The 19,755-nt window shown below is 35.3% G+C and overlaps 1 protein-coding gene across 3 annotated transcripts; it reads left to right on the top strand.

The window, feature by feature from the left end:
* The first annotated feature begins 2,024 nt into the window (after positions 1-2,024).
* Positions 2,025-19,317, top strand: LOC104246564 (SPX domain-containing membrane protein At4g22990-like). Of its 3 annotated transcripts, XM_070165025.1 has the most exons (12): positions 2,025-2,485; positions 2,783-2,830; positions 4,023-4,082; positions 4,449-4,569; positions 5,188-5,499; positions 5,699-5,803; positions 5,931-6,385; positions 7,513-7,814; positions 8,756-8,922; positions 15,344-15,534; positions 18,254-18,387; positions 18,889-19,317. In XM_070165025.1, exons 3-12 carry the CDS (start codon positions 4,030-4,032, stop codon positions 19,125-19,127), a joined length of 2,079 nt encoding a protein of 692 aa, XP_070021126.1. In that variant the 5' UTR covers positions 2,025-2,485; positions 2,783-2,830; positions 4,023-4,029; the 3' UTR covers positions 19,128-19,317. The 3 variants fall into 3 exon arrangements, with proteins under 3 accessions (XP_070021126.1, XP_070021128.1, XP_070021127.1); XM_070165027.1 differs by lacking the exons at positions 2,025-2,485; positions 2,783-2,830 and adding an exon at positions 2,851-2,946; XM_070165026.1 differs by lacking the exons at positions 2,025-2,485; positions 2,783-2,830 and adding an exon at positions 2,894-2,917.
* The last annotated feature ends 438 nt before the right edge of the window (positions 19,318-19,755 follow it).

The raw sequence follows: 19,755 nt of genomic DNA on the forward strand, positions 1-19,755 counted from the left end.
GGAGGGCCAAAATGGAACAAGGCTGAGTCAAAGTGCCAAAATGAAAAATTTGGCCAAGTTTAATGGGCTGTCTATGTATTTGGCCTATTTTATTTGTATTAAAATTTGTATTAACTATATATAATATTTAATTGTAAATTCAGTAACTAAAGTAAATTGTGAGTTCATTGGCAAGCTAATTACTCATAAATTTCAAATACTAACTATACCTCTATTTATGGCCACATGATGCTAACATAATGACATCATAAAATGGTCATTTATGTTCATCCTTAACGACATCACATGTTATTTGATATCCAAACAATCAAAATTTTCTTTTTATACTAGAAAAAAAATAACACATAATCAAACCAATAAATAAAATACATAAGATTTTTGATGAATAGGCTCAAAATAATTTTAAATTTTGGGTTGTATCTCAAGTAAATTTATTATGAATGCTAATTAAGCAAACTTTGTGGGGAAAAATATATGAATATTTAGATTCTTTGAATCAAATGGGGCCACAGATTGAAGAAAAGAATCTTAGATGAGATTCCATATAAAAAGAAAAAAGAACAAATTTCCAAGGAGAAAGGATCACATGAGAATGGGCCAATTATTTATACAAAATCATAAATCAAGGGTCCCAAATGCTAACATAATGATATCATAATTTTTCATTAATGTTGCAACATTGACTACTATATCTTATTTACAATGGTTGCTTTAAAGAAAATATTATGGTTGCTGCTTGTATGTTACCTAGTTTTTAAAATCTTATTTTGTATGTTACTATATTGTCAGTATTTTAAAAGGCGAAAGCGTAAGACGGGACAATTTATTTGATACGGGACGAAGCGTAAGCTTTGAGATGGGACATAAGCTCCGCGGATCTTTAAGTTTTTTAATTTATAATTAATAATATAAACTATAATACAGAAAACACAAAATATATATTAAAAGTTCAAAAAATTTAAAAAGAAATCATAGAAACAAAATTTCTAGCATATAAACCAACTACAACGCCTTAACTTTCAAACAGTTAAAAATCATAATTTCTTAAAAAAATATTAACAAATCTGCACATTTTATCTCCCAAAAAATAAATATTTAATAAATTTTATCAATGCTATAATTTAAAATATTATTATTTACTCCTTCACGAGTAAATGTAAAATTAGTTTTAAATAGCAAAATAATAAATGCTAATAATTAGGTTAGCTAAGATAAGAATTCTTTCCAAAATTTTCTATTTTGTTGGTGGCGGCTACAAAAAGACAGGATGAATTGACTCAACCAAAATGTTAGCCACTTAGCTGAATCAGTAAGAAAATAATTAATACGGTCCTGTAACTTAATTTTGTATAATTAAAATAGTAAAGTCTGATCAAATTAATATATACTACTATGTACGAGAAGGGGAGCCTTGGCGTAACTGGTAAAATTACTGTCATGTGACTAGAAGATTACGGGTCCGAGCCGTGGAAACGGCCTCCTGCAAAAACGCAGAGTAAGACTGCATATAACAGACTATTGTAACTTAATTTTGTATAATTAAAATAGTAAAGTCTAATCAAATTAATCTATAGTAGTATGCACGAGAAGGAAAATATTTCATAACCGGTAAAGTTGTTACTATGTGACTAGGATATTGTGGGTTCGAGCCGTGGAAACAGTCTCTTACAGAAACATAGGATAAGGCTGCATACAATACACCTTTGTGGTCCGACCCTTTTCCGGATCTCGCACATAGCGGATGCTTAGCGTACTAGAATGACTTTTTGTTTTTTTTGTTTTTTTACTATGTACTATGTTTCAAAAATTTAAATTAAAAAATAAAAATAATCCTAATAATAAAGATAGAGAACACGTGCTGGTTAAAACAGGAGAATTTTATTATTTATTCAAAACCAAAATAGTCCATAAGAGACTGAATTTCAACAATAACAACCCAGTATAATTCCATTTAGTGGGGTCTAGGTAATGTCTACGCATATCTTACCCCTACCTACCTAGACTGTTTCCAAATAGACCCCCGTCATCCTTCCCTCCAAAAACTTCCCGCCTTGCTCTCGGGGAGACTCGAACTCACAACCTCTCGATTGGAGAGACTGAATTTCCTTAACCATAATTATAAATCTTCTCGTCACCTCCTCCTCTCTATCAAAAAATTAGGAGAATTTGCGGATTTCTTCGTTAGCTATGAAAGAAGAAGAAGAAGAAATCTAGAACATATGGAATTTGCAGAATTAGCACTTTTTGAGCATATAATTCCAAATTTGTGTGCAGATTATCAATCATAACCAGGAATTATCTGTTTTTTTCTCTGTTTAAAAAATAGCCAGCTCGAAGTACTGTTGCTATCCTTTTAAGATTCCATTGGATTTTCTGAATCTCTGTTTCTGTATAAAAATACAAAAAATTAAAATTAGAGCTTTGTGTTTGTTGATGCTCATCTAAACAAAAATCTTCTGCAAATTACGGACACGTATAGATCAAGGTAATGTTTTCCATTATCAGAAACTTTTTGGAACTTTTCACGTGAATATCTGCACACACACACACATATATCTGTACATATATACATACACACACATAGAATACACACACATTTGTGTGTGTATGTGTTCGTCCCAATCATGTACTGCTATTGCTCATTAATTTGGCTTCTTTTTTAAAAAAAAATTGTGCTGTTTGGTTACTTTTTGTGTGTGTGTGTGTGTGTGTTTTGGGAAATTTTTGAGCTTTTTATATGAATGCTGAATTTTTGCTTATAAAGTTGCTGCCATGTGATCAGGGGGACACGGGTTCTAGCCGGGGAAATAAACTCTTGCAGAAATATCGGGTAAGACTGCGTACGATAGACCTTGTGGTTTGGTACTTCCTCGGACCCGGCGCATAGCGGAAACTTAGTGCACCGGCTGCCCTTTTTGTATGAATGCTGATTTTTTGCTTATAAAGGTTTGGTTTTTATATGGGATATGTGTGTGTGTGTATCAGTGTATGTATTAGATTGATTTGGAATTCTGTCAACTGAAATGATGTACAGCTATTGCTATTTAATTTCCCCTTTTTTTGAATTCTGTATTTTTTGTGAAATTTTAGATCACCTTTTGTATGGAATTTGAAGTTTTTTTCTGATCAAGTTTTAATTTTTAATTTGGAAATTGTAGTGATCAGGGGGGAGCTAGAGTGTCGGAGCAGGTTCGGCTGAACCTAGTAGCTTTAGGTCGAATCCTGTATTTGTCTAAAAAATTTCAGAATCACGTAAATTTAAACGATTAGAATCCCGAACCCATAAGCTTGAAATTCTGCCCCGCCTCTGGGAGTGATACTGGTGTAATCTACTTGAATTGCATGTGAATGACTGAGCTTTGATATAAGCATGTGGAAGAAAGAGAGTTTTGATGAGCTAGTTACTAAAGATCTTTTAAAACTCAAGTTTTGATTAAATTGGTTTGAATACAACTGGTCTCTGGTTCTGTATAAATTGCATTAATTTTTCTTTTTTTTCTCAACTGAAAAATAAGCATGTTTTCTTTAGCTTGAAATTGAAGATTGTAGAGAAAAAGTGTGTAATATCTAACTACAAAGAAAAAGATGCAAATCATAACATATTAGAATAAAATGAGAGGATGCCTTCGCGTTATTTCTGGTCAGAATTTCCAATGCTTGACTTAAATCTTGAATTGTTCCTTCCCTCTGAATTTTCACATGACATTTAAGTTGTTTAAGGTTGCCATGATATGTCAAACTTAAATGGTGTTTAACAATAATTTTGCTGATGCATTTCGTTTCTACATATAAGATGATTTTGTTCCCCTAAACCATAGCAAGGACTTGACAGCGATCTTAGCGCTTGGTTATTTCAGTAAGTCTAGCTGTGTTAATATGAAATTGGGATTCGTATAATTTCTTATTCGATGTCCAGAACCCAAATACTCTAGCTGCATACTCTGTGGAAATCAATTTCTCATCACTAGAAATGTGGAATCGCAACTTCTCTCATTCCCCTTATTTCTTTTTGGTAAATGCAGATAAAAAATGGTTGCTTTTGGGAAAAAGTTGAAGGATAGACAAATCCAAGAATGGCAAGGGTATGTCCATTGTCCTTTATGTAGAGTTAGTTTCCGCACTTTTTTTTTCAAGTTGGTGGAAACAAGAGATTGCACTAAATTTTTGTGTAAAATTATGCAGCAATTTGATCTTAACGATGCTCTAATTCTACATTTCTAGATGAACTTTTGAACTTGCCACGTTTCTTTTTAGTAAATATACAGTTCTAGAAAATGTCGCATTGTGAACCTTTCGACCACAAACCTTATTGCAGTCCTAATAAGACAACCCTTCTTATGATACTAATTGATAATGTGTCTTGATAATAAATGTAGTAATAATTGTGGCAATGCAGAAAAACAAAGTTTGCCTATTACATTGAATGGTGAAAATCAATTTTGTTGCAGATACTATATCAATTACAAATTAATGAAGAAGAAGGTTAAGCAGTATGCTAACCAAAGCCAAGCCGTAACATTGGATCGGCGATATGTTCTCAAGGATTTCTCCAGAATGTTGGACAACCAGGTGAGGAGATGGGACTGATGCACTTGTATCCTTAGATGTGCATATCAACTCAGTCGTATTAGATATTTTGTTCTTCCTGTGTTAATGGATCAACTTTGGAATTTATCAATGTTTATTGCGAGAGGTTTCTAGGATGTTGTATTATTAAGAGTGATTTTAAAGGCTCTTCGATTGACTACTAATTCTTCCACTAAATAATATTTGATCTTTTCTTGAATCAGGAAAAAGACTGTGTATATGCTATACATTAGTTTCGTGTACCTTTGAGTGACTGAAGCAACATCAGTATTCAGTCTCCCAAAAATAATCAGTTGTTGAACCCTCGTTTTGGAGAAAGATTTTTCTTCCTAGATGAAACTTGTAGGAAAAGGCGTTCTTGTTTCAATCACTGTCTTACTTGCCATATTTGTTTCCTGCTATGGCTGTTGCATCATTTGTTTCTTGCTCTGTTTATGTTCTAATAGGTTTGGAGCGGTAAATAATATTCCTTAGAAATTAGTCTATCTTTATTTGCTCGTACTATTTATGCATAATTGGATCAAAGGAATACTTCTTATAGCGAAGAATGCTTCAGGCACATCATGGTGATATGATATTCTTCTTCTTAACTTTTTGCAGATTGAAACAATAGTTCTCTTTTTGTTGGAACAACAAGGAGTTCTTGCGAGCAGGATATCTGAACTAAATGAAAAGAAAGATTCTCTTCAAGAACAGCCTGATATATCAAAAATAAATGAGCTACGAGAAGCTTATCGAGCTGTGGGACGTGATCTTCTAAAGCTTCTCTATTTCGTTGAAATAAATGCTATTGGATTACGGAAGATACTTAAAAAGTTCGACAAACGTTTTGGCTATAAGTTCACCGATTACTATGTCAAAACCCGAGCTAATCATCCATATTCCCAACTTCAGCAAGTTTTCAAGCATGTGGTATTATGCTAATTTCAAAGTGCTATTCTACTCTTCTACTTCTACTTTAATAATGCTACTGCTGCTACAACAACTGCCATTTCTTCTGAGATTTGCCTTTTAACTCATTACTACTACGTCGTTTCTTGACTAAACATGAGACTTGTATTTGTTTGCACTAGTGTTACCTAACGCAACCATCCCTGAATGATGATTGCAGGGATTAGGGGCAGTTGTTGGAGCAATATCTCGTAATCTCGCCGATCTGCAAGACCGTCAGGGAAGCTACTTGTCAATTTATGACCAGCCAGCTCTTCCTCTCCAGGTTTTAGTTTAACTCTGTTAATCAGCTTTGGTTATTTATTTAGGTTTACAAAAATTATAGTCTTGTGCTGTTAAGCTCTAGATTTAAATTCTAGACATGCTCGACTATTTTCTTATCTGGTTTGCAGGACACTGTAGTGGACTCAATGCAAGCAGCTGTTGATAGATTGAGTCATTCAACAAACTTCCTTAACTTTTTGGCTCAGCATGCACTTATCATGCAAGAAGAATTACCCTCTCCTGTTGAGGAAGAAGTTGATGATCAGAAATATCATTTTATGTCGCTGCTGTTAAACTTGGCAAATACTTTCCTTTACATGGTTAATACATATATTATTGTGCCAACAGCAGATGATTATTCTATGAGCTTAGGTGCTGCTGCAACAGTTTGTGGGATTGTGATTGGAGCCATGGCTGTCGCACAGATCTTTTCGTCTGTGTATTTCAGTGCTTGGTCAAACAGGTCTTATTTCAGACCACTGGTATTTAGCAGTATAATTCTTTTTATTGGGAATACCATGTATGCATTGGCTTATGATCTCAAATCAATACCGGTTCTGCTTATCGGTCGTTTATGTTGCGGGTAAATATCTCTACTCCCTCCTCTCCATCAAAGTGCATCTATACATGTGTTTTCATTTATTGATATTTTAAATATTTCTTTTTTGTACTTGGGACGGGGGTGGTGATGGTTGGGGGATAGTTTATTGTGTATTTTGTGTCTTCTTTTTATGTTCTTAATTTTGCAAGTGTGTTATCTAAACTTGGTGATACATTGTCAATCTTGTAGAAAGCAAAGTCGTTTAGTTAACTTTTATGTATTTGTTTTTAACCCTTAAGTACATTGTCGTCGATGGATTTTCTTAACTGTTAGCTATTTAAATTACATGACAAGATAGACCTAAAGTCACGTGAACGGAAATTGTATACAAGAACCTACAATCTCTCAGAATCAATATAAATTTAGCTAAGAACAGAATACAATAGAAGTAAGGATTCTATAAGAAGAGACCGGCTAGTTGGAATTATGATATATTTGTGGTTGTTAAACTTACATTAGGTTCGGTGTTTTTTAGGAAGATAGAGACTTATATGTCAATGTAAAGACAAATATGATATTTAAAGGATCTCTAATTTTGAATAATTCCCTTCAATTGCCCTTAACAACAACAACAACAATAACCCAGTAAAATCTCACAAGTGGGGTCTGGGGAGGGTAGAGTGTATGCAGACCTTACCGCTACCCCAAGGGGTAGAAAGGCTGTTTCCGATAGACCCTCGGCTCAAGGAGATGAAAAAGATAATATATCAATACCATCAACAGAAATAATAACAGCATCATAAGTACCAGAAAATAGATGAAAAGCAATAACAATAACACGTAAGTTATGTTGCTCGGACTCTCCGAAAATGTGGCCGGATACGTGTCGGATCCTCCAAAAGTAGTGCATTTTTGAAGGATCCGACACAGGTGCGGCTACATTTTGGAGAGTCCGCGCAACATAGCACGTAAGTAAGGCTCTCAATTGCCCTTAAAAACAGGTTATTTATATAAGAGTGCAATAAGTCTGGATAAATCAGAATTAATATTGAGGATTCATAACCTCGACTAGTTTTGGGATTGAGGAGTATTTGATTGATTGAGTTTGCACATAATTATAAGACTACAAGTTGACAAGATGGTGGCTTGCCCTTTTTGCGGAATTGCAGATTTGGTTCCGCCAGAGCAGTGAACCGTCGCTACATCAGTGATTGTGTGCCACTTAGACTTCGGATGCAGGCTTCAGCAGGTTTTGTTAGTGCTAGCGCACTTGGAATGGCATGTGGCCCTGCACTTGCTGGTTTACTTCAGACAAATTTTAAGATTTACAAGTTGACCTTCAATCAAGATACTTTGCCCGGTTGGCTTATGGCTTTTGCATGGTTAATTTATTTGGTATGGCTGTGGATCTCATTTAAAGAACCCGCTCGCGAGGCTGAAGTAAACAATGTTCCTCAAGAATCTAATGCTGGTAAGTTCTACTTCTCGTTTTGGTTATTAGAGCTGTCACTACCCCAAACTGCATATATTAGTGCCGTTGCGCTCTCCTTTTCCCTTAATCTTTGTAATCTGAAGAAAAAGGGGAATTCAGGAGACTGTTGTGCGACTTTTAAGCAAAAATAATCACAAAAAATTGTAAGCTTGTAAGTAGCATGGGAGGTGCATTTAAAGATAATGATTAATGTCATTACTCATTACTGCAATACAAAATCCAAGATCTAGAGTGCTCTCATTCAAGGGGCTTTGAATGAAACCCACCTATATTAAATTCAATTCAGAGAGGTGGCAATGTTGAACATTTTTCTTTCCTTCTCTTCTATGTAGTTTAAAAATCGTATAATATTCACATGTGTGATGTGCACAGCGTTGTCAGTATTTGATATTCTGTTAAATGGTTCTCCTGAATAATAAACTTGGATTGGTAGACTTGCCAATCTTTACTCGGGCGAACTTTAAATATGACTAGAAGAAACTTTTCGTAACTTTTTGTGGACCTGTTTTAATTATGAGCCCATAACTGCCATGTATCGGTGTCTTCCCAGCGTATATTCATGTCGGTCGACAAATCTAGTCGCTCACAAACATACATTTTCCAACTCATATTTGAACCTTGTAGACTGGATTGAAGCATTATTGAAGATTAGGGTAGAGTGTGCTATTTACCCAATGTTGTGTAAGGGAATTGCAGTGTGCTACTTACATTTTGTTTCTTTAAATGTTCAAAATAAAAGTGTTGGTTTGTGAAGTAGGAAACATTCTCATGATCACTGTTTTCATTACGTGCTTCTATGGGTAAGGATACATATTAAATTTCTGTTGCTGAAGTAGGCATTAATGTGTAAAGACTGGTGTCATAAGGTCCATACTTATTAAATAGGATCTGATAATTCATCTTTTGGTTGCCCGAACCAGATGCCCTTGAAAAGGGTGTTGTGGAACCATTGCTATTAAAATCACCAGAGAATCAACAAGATGAGGATGAAGAAGATGGTGACGAGAGTGAAGAAGCTTCCAAGGAGTCTCATCAACCTGTTAATTCCATAGCAGCAGCATACAGATTACTCACTCCTTCTGTGAAGGTATGTTCAACTCTAAGCTCCTTGCTTCTTTTTGTTTGACAGAGTGATCCAGTGAAATCACTTGCTTTTATTGCGTGGAATGTTTTGTCTCTTTATATGGTTTTGGGCAATCCTTAACTCATGAGCTAACTTTTGGAGTTGAGTTAGATCCAGAGTTCTTTCTTTACATGGTATCGTTGTTACTTTGTATCCCAATATTAGGTCCCCGTGTTATGTTGTCCATGTAGGACCCAAAAAAAAAAAGTGAAACATTGAAAAAGATGAAAAAGAAGTCATATTGGGTGGCTTTGAAAATTTAATGGGCTGCTGAAAAAAAACATGGGCGGCTGATTTGAATGAAAAAATTTCCAAGTTGGGCGGCTGATTTGGTTACAACTTTGCCTATAAAAGGGCGTTTTGTTTCGGTTAAAAACACACCAAAATAAAGAGAGAAGCAACATATAGTTAGTGAGAGTAATCCACAGATTATTGTTTGTGAGATAATTAGTGAGTGGTAGTAATATTGTAGTGAAGTGTGTTAAATAAAGAGTGTTATTTCTTTCAAAGTTGTAGTAGTTTCTTGACACTACTAAGTTGCAATATTATAGTGATAATATTGCTCCACTCGGGTATTGTATTTTACCCCGCTAAAATATTTGGTGTCATTGTTACTCTCTTGTGTTATTATTATTTGCTGTGGATATTATTCCTGGGCGAGATTATTTATTTTATCCCAACAACGTGGTATCAGAGCCATGACAAATAATGGCCCGCTATCTTTTCAGTACCCCCGTCTCACAAAAGATAATTATGAGAAATGGTGTCTACGTATGAAAGCCATTCTTGGCTCCCAGGATGTGTGGGAAATTGTAGACAGAGGGTATGCAAAACCAGATAATGAGGAAGCTCTGCCTCAAACTGAAAAAGAAGTCTTGGCAAAGACAAAGAAGAAGGATCAACAAGCCCTCACGCTCATCCACCAATGTTTGGATGATGCCATGTTTGAGAAGGTGGCAGATGCTACCACCTCAAAGGAAGCTTGGGGGATTTTACAAAATTCTCTTCAAGGAGTTGACAAGGTGAAAAAGGTAAAACTTCAAACTCTAAGGGCTGATTTTGAAGCTTTAAAAATGAAAGAATCCGAATGCATCTCGGATTATTTTTCAAAAGTGAAGGCTGTTGTAAATCAACTAAGAAGATACGGGGAGGACATAGAAGATGTCCGTGTGGTAGAAAAGATCCTTCGCACTTTAACACCTAAATTTGATTTTGTGGTGTGTGCTATTGAGGAGTCTAAAGATTTAGACTCTATGATGGTGGAGCAATTGGAAGGTTCTTTACAGGCCCATGAAGAAAAGATCAAAAGGAGACAAGAAGTGCCATTGGAGCAACTTCTTAAAACTCAGGCATCCTTCAAGGATTATGGAGGTGAAACAAGCTATCGAGGAAACGGACGAGGACGAGGACGAAGTCGAGGAGGTCATGGAAGAGGAAGAAGTAATGGTAACAACTTCAACAATGAAGTTAAAATCCACCAAACATTCAGAGGTCGTGGTCGTGGACAAAGAGGAGGAAGAGAACGTGGATACTACCAAGAAAATAATGGACAAAGGTATGACAAATCAAAAATTGAATGTTATAATTGTCATAAATTTGGCCATTACTCTTGGGAATGTCGTAGCAATGTTGAAGAAAAGGCTAACCTTGTTGACGACAAGAAAGAAGAAAATGAGTCAACGTTGTTGATGGCACTCAAGGAAGAAGACAGAGATGATTGCAGCTCGTGGTATTTGGACAATGGAGCAAGCAATCATATGTGTGGATGCAAAGAGAAGTTTGTGGAGATCAATAAAACAGTGAGAGGTAATGTGTCCTTTGGAGATATCTCAAAGGTTCAAATCGAAGGGATATGTACGATTCTGATCTCCTGTAAAGATGGTAGTCACAAGTTAATTCAAGATGTTTATTATGTGCCAAAATTAAAAAGTAATATTTTAAGTTTGGGCCAACTTCTTGAAAAGGAATATGACATCCACATGAAAAATATGCATCTTTGGCTTAGAGATTCAAGTGGAATTCTAATTGCTAAAGTGCATATGACAAAGAATAGATTGTTTTCTCTGAATCTTAAAACAATTGATGCAAAGTGTTTGAAGGCTAATGTGCAAGATGAATCATGGTGTTGGCACATGCGATTTGGGCACTTAAATTTTGAAGCGCTCAAATCAATGGGAGAAAAGAACATGGTACATGGGATACCATCAATCAACCATCCAAATCAATTGTGTGAAGCTTGTCTTCTTGGGAAACATGAAAGGAGGAGTTTTCCAAAGGAGGCCATGTCAAGATTAACCAAGCCGCTCCAGCTTGTCCACACTGATGTGTGTGGACCAATCAATCCACCTTCTTTTGGTAAAAGAAAATACTTTCTGCTTTTCATTGATGACTTTAATAGAAAGACTTGGGTTTATTTCTTGAACTAAAAATCTGAAGTTTTTGCTGCTTTTAAAAATTTCAAAGTACTTGTAGAGAAAGAAAGTGACTATGAAATTAAAGCTCTAAGGTCCGATAGAAGAGGGGAATTCACCTCAAACGAATTTAATGACTTCTGTCAACTTCATGGAATTCGTCGCCCTCTAACGGTACCTTATTCACCTCAACAAAATGGTGTTGCAGAAAGAAAGAATCGAACGATTCTTAATATGGCTAGATGTATGTTGAAAGCTAAAAGTATGCCTAAGGAATTTTGGGCCGAAGCTGTTTCTTGTGCAGATTATTTGAATAACAGGTCTCCAACAAGAAATGTTAGAGATCAAACCCCTCAAGAAGCATGGAGTGGAAGAAAGCCAAGTGTCAAGCACTTAAGAATCTTTGGGAGCATAGCCTATGCTCATGTGCCACATCAAGGGAGAGCGAAGCTTGACGATCGAAGTGTCAAGCATGTATTTGTTGGCTATGATACGAGTTCAAAAGGCTACAAGCTATACAACCCAAGCAGCGGCAAGGTAGTGGTAAGTCGTGATGTTGAATTTGATAAAGAATTGGCATGGAATTGGGAAGCTGAGGAAAAAACTTCATATGATTTTCTTCCATACTTTGGTGATGAAGAAGAACCAGAGACCGTGGAACCTGTGCAGGACACAACTCCACCTCCTTCTCCAACAAATGTTGCATCTCCCTCTTCTCAAGAAGGTTCAAATGAACAGCCGCAAAGGACAAGGAGCATTCAAGAGCTCTATGAGGACACAGAAGAAGTTACTAATTTTGATTTTTTATGTTGTCTCTTTGCTGACAGTGAACCAATGAACTTTGATGAAGCTGTTACAAACAAAAGGTGGAGACAAGCCATGGAGGAGGAGATCAAGTCAATAGAGAAGAACAACACTTGGGAGTTAACAACTCTTCCCAAGGGTCATCGAGCAATTGGAGTGAAATGGGTATACAAAATAAAGAAGAATGCTGATGGAGATGTGGAGAAATACAAGGCACGACTTGTGGCTAAAGGCTACAAGCAAAGGCAAGGCATTGACTATGAAGAAGTCTATGCACCTGTTGCCCGCATGGAGACAATTCGTTTGCTGATCTCTTTGGCGGCGCAAATGAAGTGGAAGATTCATCAACTAGATGTCAAGTCAGCCTTCTTGAATGACTATCTTGAAGAAGAAGTCTATGTTGAACAACCATTGGGCTTCGTGGTCAAAAACCATGAAGATAAAGTGTTGCGATTAAAGAAAGCTTTATATGGATTAAAGCAAGCCCCACGAGCATGGAATAGTTGCATCGACAAGTATTTTCAAGACAATGGGTTTACTCGTTGTCTCCATGAATATGCTCTTTACCTTAAAGTTCATACTAATGGAGATATTTTACTTGTTTATCTTTATGTTGATGATCTTATTTTTACGGGTAATAACCCAAGTTTGTTTGAAGCTTTCAAGAAAGATATGTCCCGTGAGTTCGAGATGACAGACGTAGCGCCCATGTCATATTACCTGGGCCTAGAAGTGAAGCAGATGGAGGATGAAATTTTTATCTCTCAAGAAAGCTATACAAAGGAGATATTGAAGAAGTTCAACATGCTCGATTGCAACCCTGTGAACACACCGATGGAAAGTGGGACAAAATTGTCCAAGTTTGATGAAGGAGAAAAAGTGGATCCCACATTCTTCAAAAGTCTTGTGGGAAGTTTGAGGTACTTGACTTGTACCAGACCAGATATACTTTTTGCAGTTGGAGTAGTAAGTCGCTTCATGGAGGCTCCTACCTCTACTCACTTGAAGGTCACTAGAAGAATTCTTCGTTACCTAAAAGGTACGATCGATTTTGGGTTATTTTATTCTTCTTCTAATGATTTCAACCTTATGGGATTTTGTGATAGTGATTATGCGGGAGATATTGATGATAGAAAAAGTACAACTGGTTTTGTATTTTTCTTGGGTGATTGTGTTATTTCTTGGAGTTCAAAGAAACAGTCCATTGTTACTCTCTCGACTTGTGAAGCCGAATATATAGCAGCAGCGTCATGTACCTGTCATGCTATTTGGCTAAGGAGATTATTAAAGGAGCTCAATTTGCCACAAATGGAAGCTACAAAAATTTGTATTGATAACAAATCAGCGCAGACACTCGCAAAGAATCCAGTGTATCATGATCGAAGCAAACATATAGATACAAGGTATCACTTCATCAGAGAATGCATTGCGAAGAAGGAAGTCAAGCTCAAATATGTGAAGTCTCATGATCAAGTTGCGGATATCTTCACAAAGGCTCTCAAGTTTGAAGATTTTCAAAGATTGAGATCAAGACTTGGAATGAAGAAGAAAAATCAAAATTAAGGGAGAGATTTGTAGGACCCAAAAAAAAGTGAAACATTGAAAAAGATGAAAAAGAAGTCAAATTGGGTGGCTTTGAAAATTTAATGGGCTGCTGAAAAAAAAAACATGGGCGGCTGATTTGAATGAAAAAATTTCCAAGTTGGGTGGCTGATTTGGTTACAACTTTGCCTATAAAAGGGCGCTTTGTTTCGGTTAAAAACACACCAAAATAAAGAGAGAAACAACATATAGTTAGTGAGAGTAATCCACAGATTATTGTCTGTGAGATAATTAGTGAGTGGTAGTAATATTGTAGTGAAGTGTGTTAAATAAAGAACGTTATTTCTTTCAAAGTTGTAGTAGTTTCTTGACACTACTAAGTTGCAATATTATAGTGATAATATTGCTCCACTCGGGTATTGTATTTTACCCCGCTAAAATATTTGGTGTCATTGTTACTCTCTTGTGTTATTATTATTTGATGGGGATATTATTCTTGGGCGGGATTATTTATTTTATCCCAACAGTCCACGCTCTAATTGGAAGGTCTAGGCGTGTGGGAGGGTGTTGAGTGTCCCGCATAGATGAGATGTGGAATATTTGGTCTATTATGTGGTTTTGGCAATATTCACCTCATGAGCTAGCTTTTGGGGTTGAGTTATGTCCAAGGTCTATTTCTTTACCTGGTATCAGAGCTAAACCTATTGCAATTTTTTGTTTTCCGGTATTGGGTCCCATGTTATATTGTCCACCCATTAGATGTCATATCCTAGGCGTGTGGGTTTTTTTGGGGGGGTGGGGGGGTGGGGGGTCTCTTAGAAGAGGAACGAATAGGCGTCTATGCTCTTAGGCACTCTTCACCTCATGAGCTAACTTTTTGTACTTGAGTTAGGCTCATTATATTCAAACCCCATACCAATTTTTGGTTTACCCGATATTAGGTACCCATATTAATTATGTTTGTCCACACTATTTGACAGGCCTGAAAATGCAGGGATGTTCAATTGCCCCACATCGGTGAGATGTGGAATATTTTGTCTCTTTATATGATCTTGGAAAATAATCATCTCATGAGCTAACTTTTAGGGTCGATTAGGGCCAAGGTTCATTTCTTTACATATTATTCACTGCGAATTTGACTCTTGGAGTTCAACAACTGGTATCTGTCACTTGCTTCCCTGATGTTGTTTGTTTACAAATACACATTGTAGATAAACATGTTGTGCTTAATGAATACATATAGAGCTTGTCTTGCTAAATTCAGCATACGACTGGCAAGGTTATAATGTCTGACAATTCCATATAATTACTCATTATAACCAGATCCCTGAAGGAAAATCTCTTTGTTTGCTGGTGGTCGTACATGCTACGGATCAAATTAGAACATTTCATCTTTTACTACATTGAAATAGTTATATGTGAAGCTTGTATCTGATATTATGTATTGTCCTCTTACCTATCAAGAAACATGAACTGTATTCTCTTTTCCTGATTTGTCACACAAAGTGGAAGATACATACTGCTAACAGATTTTTTCTTCTTGGGCACTTTTGAAGTCTATATTTTGGTTGTCTAATAGAAAGGCATTTCATTTAGTGACCACTCACACGACTCTTTGTTGTATTCAGGTTCAATTGTTAATCTACTTTATGCTGAAATATGCCATGGAGATTTTACTTTCAGAATCTAGCGTCGTCACGACATATTATTTTGGCTGGTCAACAAGCACTGTGGCAGTTTTTCTTGCGTGTCTTGGCCTCACCGTTCTTCCAGTAAATCTTGTTGTTGGGAGCTATATTAGTAACATGTTTGAGGACAGGTAATTTCTTTTGTACAAGAATATACTATGGATGTTTGCTTTCTAAACACTTGTTCACTGGTTCCTTAAATTTCTCGCCGGAATGATCATGCATGTAATCTATATTTTTCATGGCTTCGCCTAAAATGTTTTGGCAGCTATGTCTGCATAAAAATATAACAAACTAGTAAACTTACCCGCGCTTCGCGCGGTAATAACGTTCACTAATCCACTACTTTATTACAAATGGATTGTCTTAAATCATTTTATTAGATCCCTATAAAACAAAAGGATATCTAAAATTGAAATTTTGGTTTAGTAGCCTTTTTTTATATAGGTCAGTTAGTAGCTTGTATATTTTTATAGGTATTTGTGTCTGATACATGTCAAACACAATACCTTAAGAATGGTATGATATATACACCTATAAGTAATTAATATATATACATATAAGTTAATAAAATATTAGTAGCATTTACAATTTCATTTGAAAAAGTAAACCGTAAAAATATAACCGAAGTTTTTTAGATCTAAATCGAATTCTAAAATCTTTCTAGCTTGATCTATAGAAAGATAATAAGGTGATCATCTAAAAAAGACAATGATGTTATATGTTGTTTTATAAAAATAAGTATTTGATTCCCTCACTCGATCTCTCTTCCCTCTGCACTCTGTATTCAATGTTCATCCATTTCCCAGCTCCCTCTTCTATTTCCTTCATTTTCTTATCCTCTTCACCAAATGCAACTATTTATAATCATTAGATAATACTAACATTGCTTATCATTACAGAAAATTAGTAGAAGGAAAATAATAACTGTTTGTAGTCATTAGACAACATATAAATGTTGCTTTTTTAATTACAAAAAAAAAGAGAGGAAAATAACAATAGTGTAAACTCTTATTCTTGCAATAGGATTGAATACAAAATTAAAGAGAAACGTTAAAAATGAGGAAAACGATAAAATGGGAATATATCATGTTGAGTAATAGTATCCTCTTGAGTACACAGTAATAGTAGTGCTAGTGCTGCAAGAGAAAATATGATCAAAAGGAGAGCTAAGCGATTAGTTCCATTGAAAATAGAGTTAACTTGCATACAAGAAAATATTTATCAATGAATGAAGACTGGACTTGGAGGGTGTTTGGATTGGCTTACTTTAAGTGCTTATTAGCTTTTAAGCACTTTTTTAGTTTGTGTGTTGTTTGGCAATGATAAAAAATGCTTAAAAGCACTTACGTTTAGGCATAAAAAGTACGAAAATAAGCCAAAAGCTAAAAAATGGTATTATCAACTTATGGCTTTTAGCTTAAAAGAGTACTTTTTATAAGCCAATCCAAACACCCTCTGAAACTTTAGAGTGTCTCATTGAGAAGAATAATGCATATCTCTAATTTTTCTTTTAGATGAAGGAAGAATACTACTACATACTTTAATAATTAAATACTGCTTTAGGGATGATAGTGATGGCAAGATTATCATTAAGAGACCACATGGTGCAAACATTCTCTCTAATTATGTGTAATGGATGAAAATAGTTAAAATCAAACCGAATCAATCCGATCAATGCCACACGGGTGATTTTGTCACTAAATATGTATATTAAAACAAAGGAAGATGAAGGAAGAATTTGAGTACATGTGAGAATCTTTAAGAAAAAATAAAACGAAGAACAAAGCAAAACAAATTACGAAAAGTAAAATATGCTAGGTTAGAAATAAAAGTAAGGAACAAAAATGTACAAAAGAAAAACAAAAACAAAGAGAAAACGAAGGAAAGGCAGCTTACATGATTTGGTTTTTGTTCTTCATTAAGCTTAAAGAATTTGGTTATGTGTGGGTAATATAAAGGGAAGCTAGAGTGATCCTTTAATGAGAATTAAGAGCAGAGGCGGATCCAGGATTTAATGTTTATGGGTTCCTGCAATGACTTCGAGTAAATTTTCAATAGTAACTGGGTTCACATTTAAATATTTGTAGATATTTAATGAATTTTTAAAACACATTTACACTGTTTGGACAAAAGCTAGTGGGTTCACGGGAACCCGTAGATGACATGCTAGATCCGCCCTTGAATTTAAGAGGTACTATCGACCTCTTCATATTTCACCATTTCAGAAGGGTACGTTATTGATTCAAATAAAAAAAGAAGAGGAAACTAAAGAGAAGCTGAATCTTCTTCTTGATTAATATGTAGTCTTATAGAGATTATTGGGCTACTAAAAATAAGATAAATGCAAAAATGAGGGGAAAAACTCAAAAAAAAAGGAGAAAAAAGATATGTGAGTTTCTTGGCCAAAGAGAGGTGACACCTCACACTTCTATTTCCCACAATTATATATATATAGATAGATAGATAGATAGATAGATAGATAGATTAAAGTTCAAGTCTCATCTTGTAATACCTAGCTATTAATATTGCGATCAAGGTGAAAATAAATGCATTTAATTAGACAGAAATTAAATGCATTACCCTCATATGAATTTCTTGTTTATATTTTCATTAATGTGGTGCTTATGCTTTCCTGAGTCGAGGGTCTATTGGAAACAACCTATCTATCCTCACAAGGTAGGGTTAAGGTCTGCGTACACTACCCTCTTCAGATCCCACGGTGTGAGATAATACTGAATATGTTGTTGTTGTAGTTAGACAGAAATTGGGCAACTTTTATTCAACGGTAAGTCAGGACGATAAATCTTTACCATCAGAATTTGAATATTGAGTTTCTTTTGTTTGCAGGCAAATTTTGTTGGCATCTGAAATTATGGTTTGTCTTGGTATACTCATGAGCTTTCAAGTTGTATTCCAGTATTCTGTGCCACAATATGTCTGCTCAGGGCTCTTATTGTTTGTATCTGCTGAAGTTTTAGAAGGTATGATCCCTTATGTTTTCTTCCTTGAAAAAGCTAACTGTAGCACATTTAGATAAATCAATCTTTCCTTAACAAAGGCGGATGTAGCCTTTTGACTATGCTTTCATCTGAACCCGGAACTTTCGATAAGAAATACAGATATGTATGTAAAAACCTGTTAAAATCTCAACAAATATTAGATCTGAAGTCGTAGTGTTAACAATATAAGGAGTTCAGCACAATAGACCCTTGTGGTCCAGCTCTTCCCCGGAACCCGCCGCATAGCGGGAGCTTAATGCACCCGACTGCCCTTTAATGAATTCAGTGCAATATTGAACCCATTAAATTTAAATCCTAAATCTGCTTCTATTCACCAACATATGTATATGTGGTGTTCATAGTTATATAGCACTTCTTTGGCATATAACAAAACTTATAAGGTGGCGATCTTCTTGATGAAAATGGCGATTTTTTTTTACTTCTTACACCTACATTATAAATCGGTGTTTTCGCTTGCTCCAGGTGTAAATTTGTCACTCCTATCACGAGTCATGTCCTCTAGACTTTCACGTGGAACCTACAACGGCGGCCTCTTGTCTACAGAAGCGGGAACCATCGCTCGGGTGATTGCAGATGCGACTATAACTCTTGCCGGGTATTTAGGGGAGAGTATGCTCTTGAATGTTACTCTTCTTCCTTCACTTTTTATATGCATAGTCTCCATTCTCGCCACATTTTGGACCTACAATTCTCTCTACTGATATTGTCTCATGTAATTAGAAGATATTCTCAGCACCTCTCAATTATTTTACCTTCATTCCTTCCTTTATGGTTTATCAATCAAAATGTTTCTTGTACTTTTAATTTATTATTGCTATATAAATTTGGAGCGAGTAGTAATTGTAAAAAAATATTTTACCTTGTGAAATTATTTTATTGATAATTTTTCTAGTGTTTGGTTCGATATAAAGTATAAAAGTTCCATATGATAATCATACTAGGTGCAAGCAACTGGTGGCAATTGAATGATCATGTATAAGTTGTGTAAATATAGATATAATATTTTCACAAATTTATATCCAACATACACATGATTTGAAACGTGTCTAATAACTTAAAAAAATTATGCCGCTGAGTTTATGTTTTGTGCACTGATGTTGTCATATTAGTTGATTTATAACAGACGACTTTCACATTAATAATAAGTATATAATTATAATATTTCAGAAATTAATGACTAACATACGTATCGATTTAAAACGTGCTAATAATTAGAATGGTTATGCCATTGAGTTTATAATTTTTTAAGTTGACTTATATTAACATACTGTCGCATTGATAGCAAATAGCAAACATTTAACTTAATCTATGCCTAGACAATAAATGAAC

Source organism: Nicotiana sylvestris, chromosome 12, assembly GCF_000393655.2.
Source record: "Nicotiana sylvestris chromosome 12, ASM39365v2, whole genome shotgun sequence".
NCBI lineage: Eukaryota > Viridiplantae > Streptophyta > Magnoliopsida > Solanales > Solanaceae > Nicotiana > Nicotiana sylvestris.

Bases quoted from the DNA above. Each gene is read 5' to 3' on its own strand.
- LOC104246564 (XM_070165025.1), top strand. From the start codon at position 4,030: ATGGTTGCTTTTGGGAAAAAGTTGAAGGATAGACAAATCCAAGAATGG. The intron at 4,083-4,448 runs GTATGTCCATTG...ATTTTGTTGCAG, and splicing joins CAAATCCAAGAATGGCAAGG to ATACTATATCAATTACAAAT. The intron at 6,386-7,512 runs GTAAATATCTCT...GCGGAATTGCAG, and splicing joins ATCGGTCGTTTATGTTGCGG to ATTTGGTTCCGCCAGAGCAG.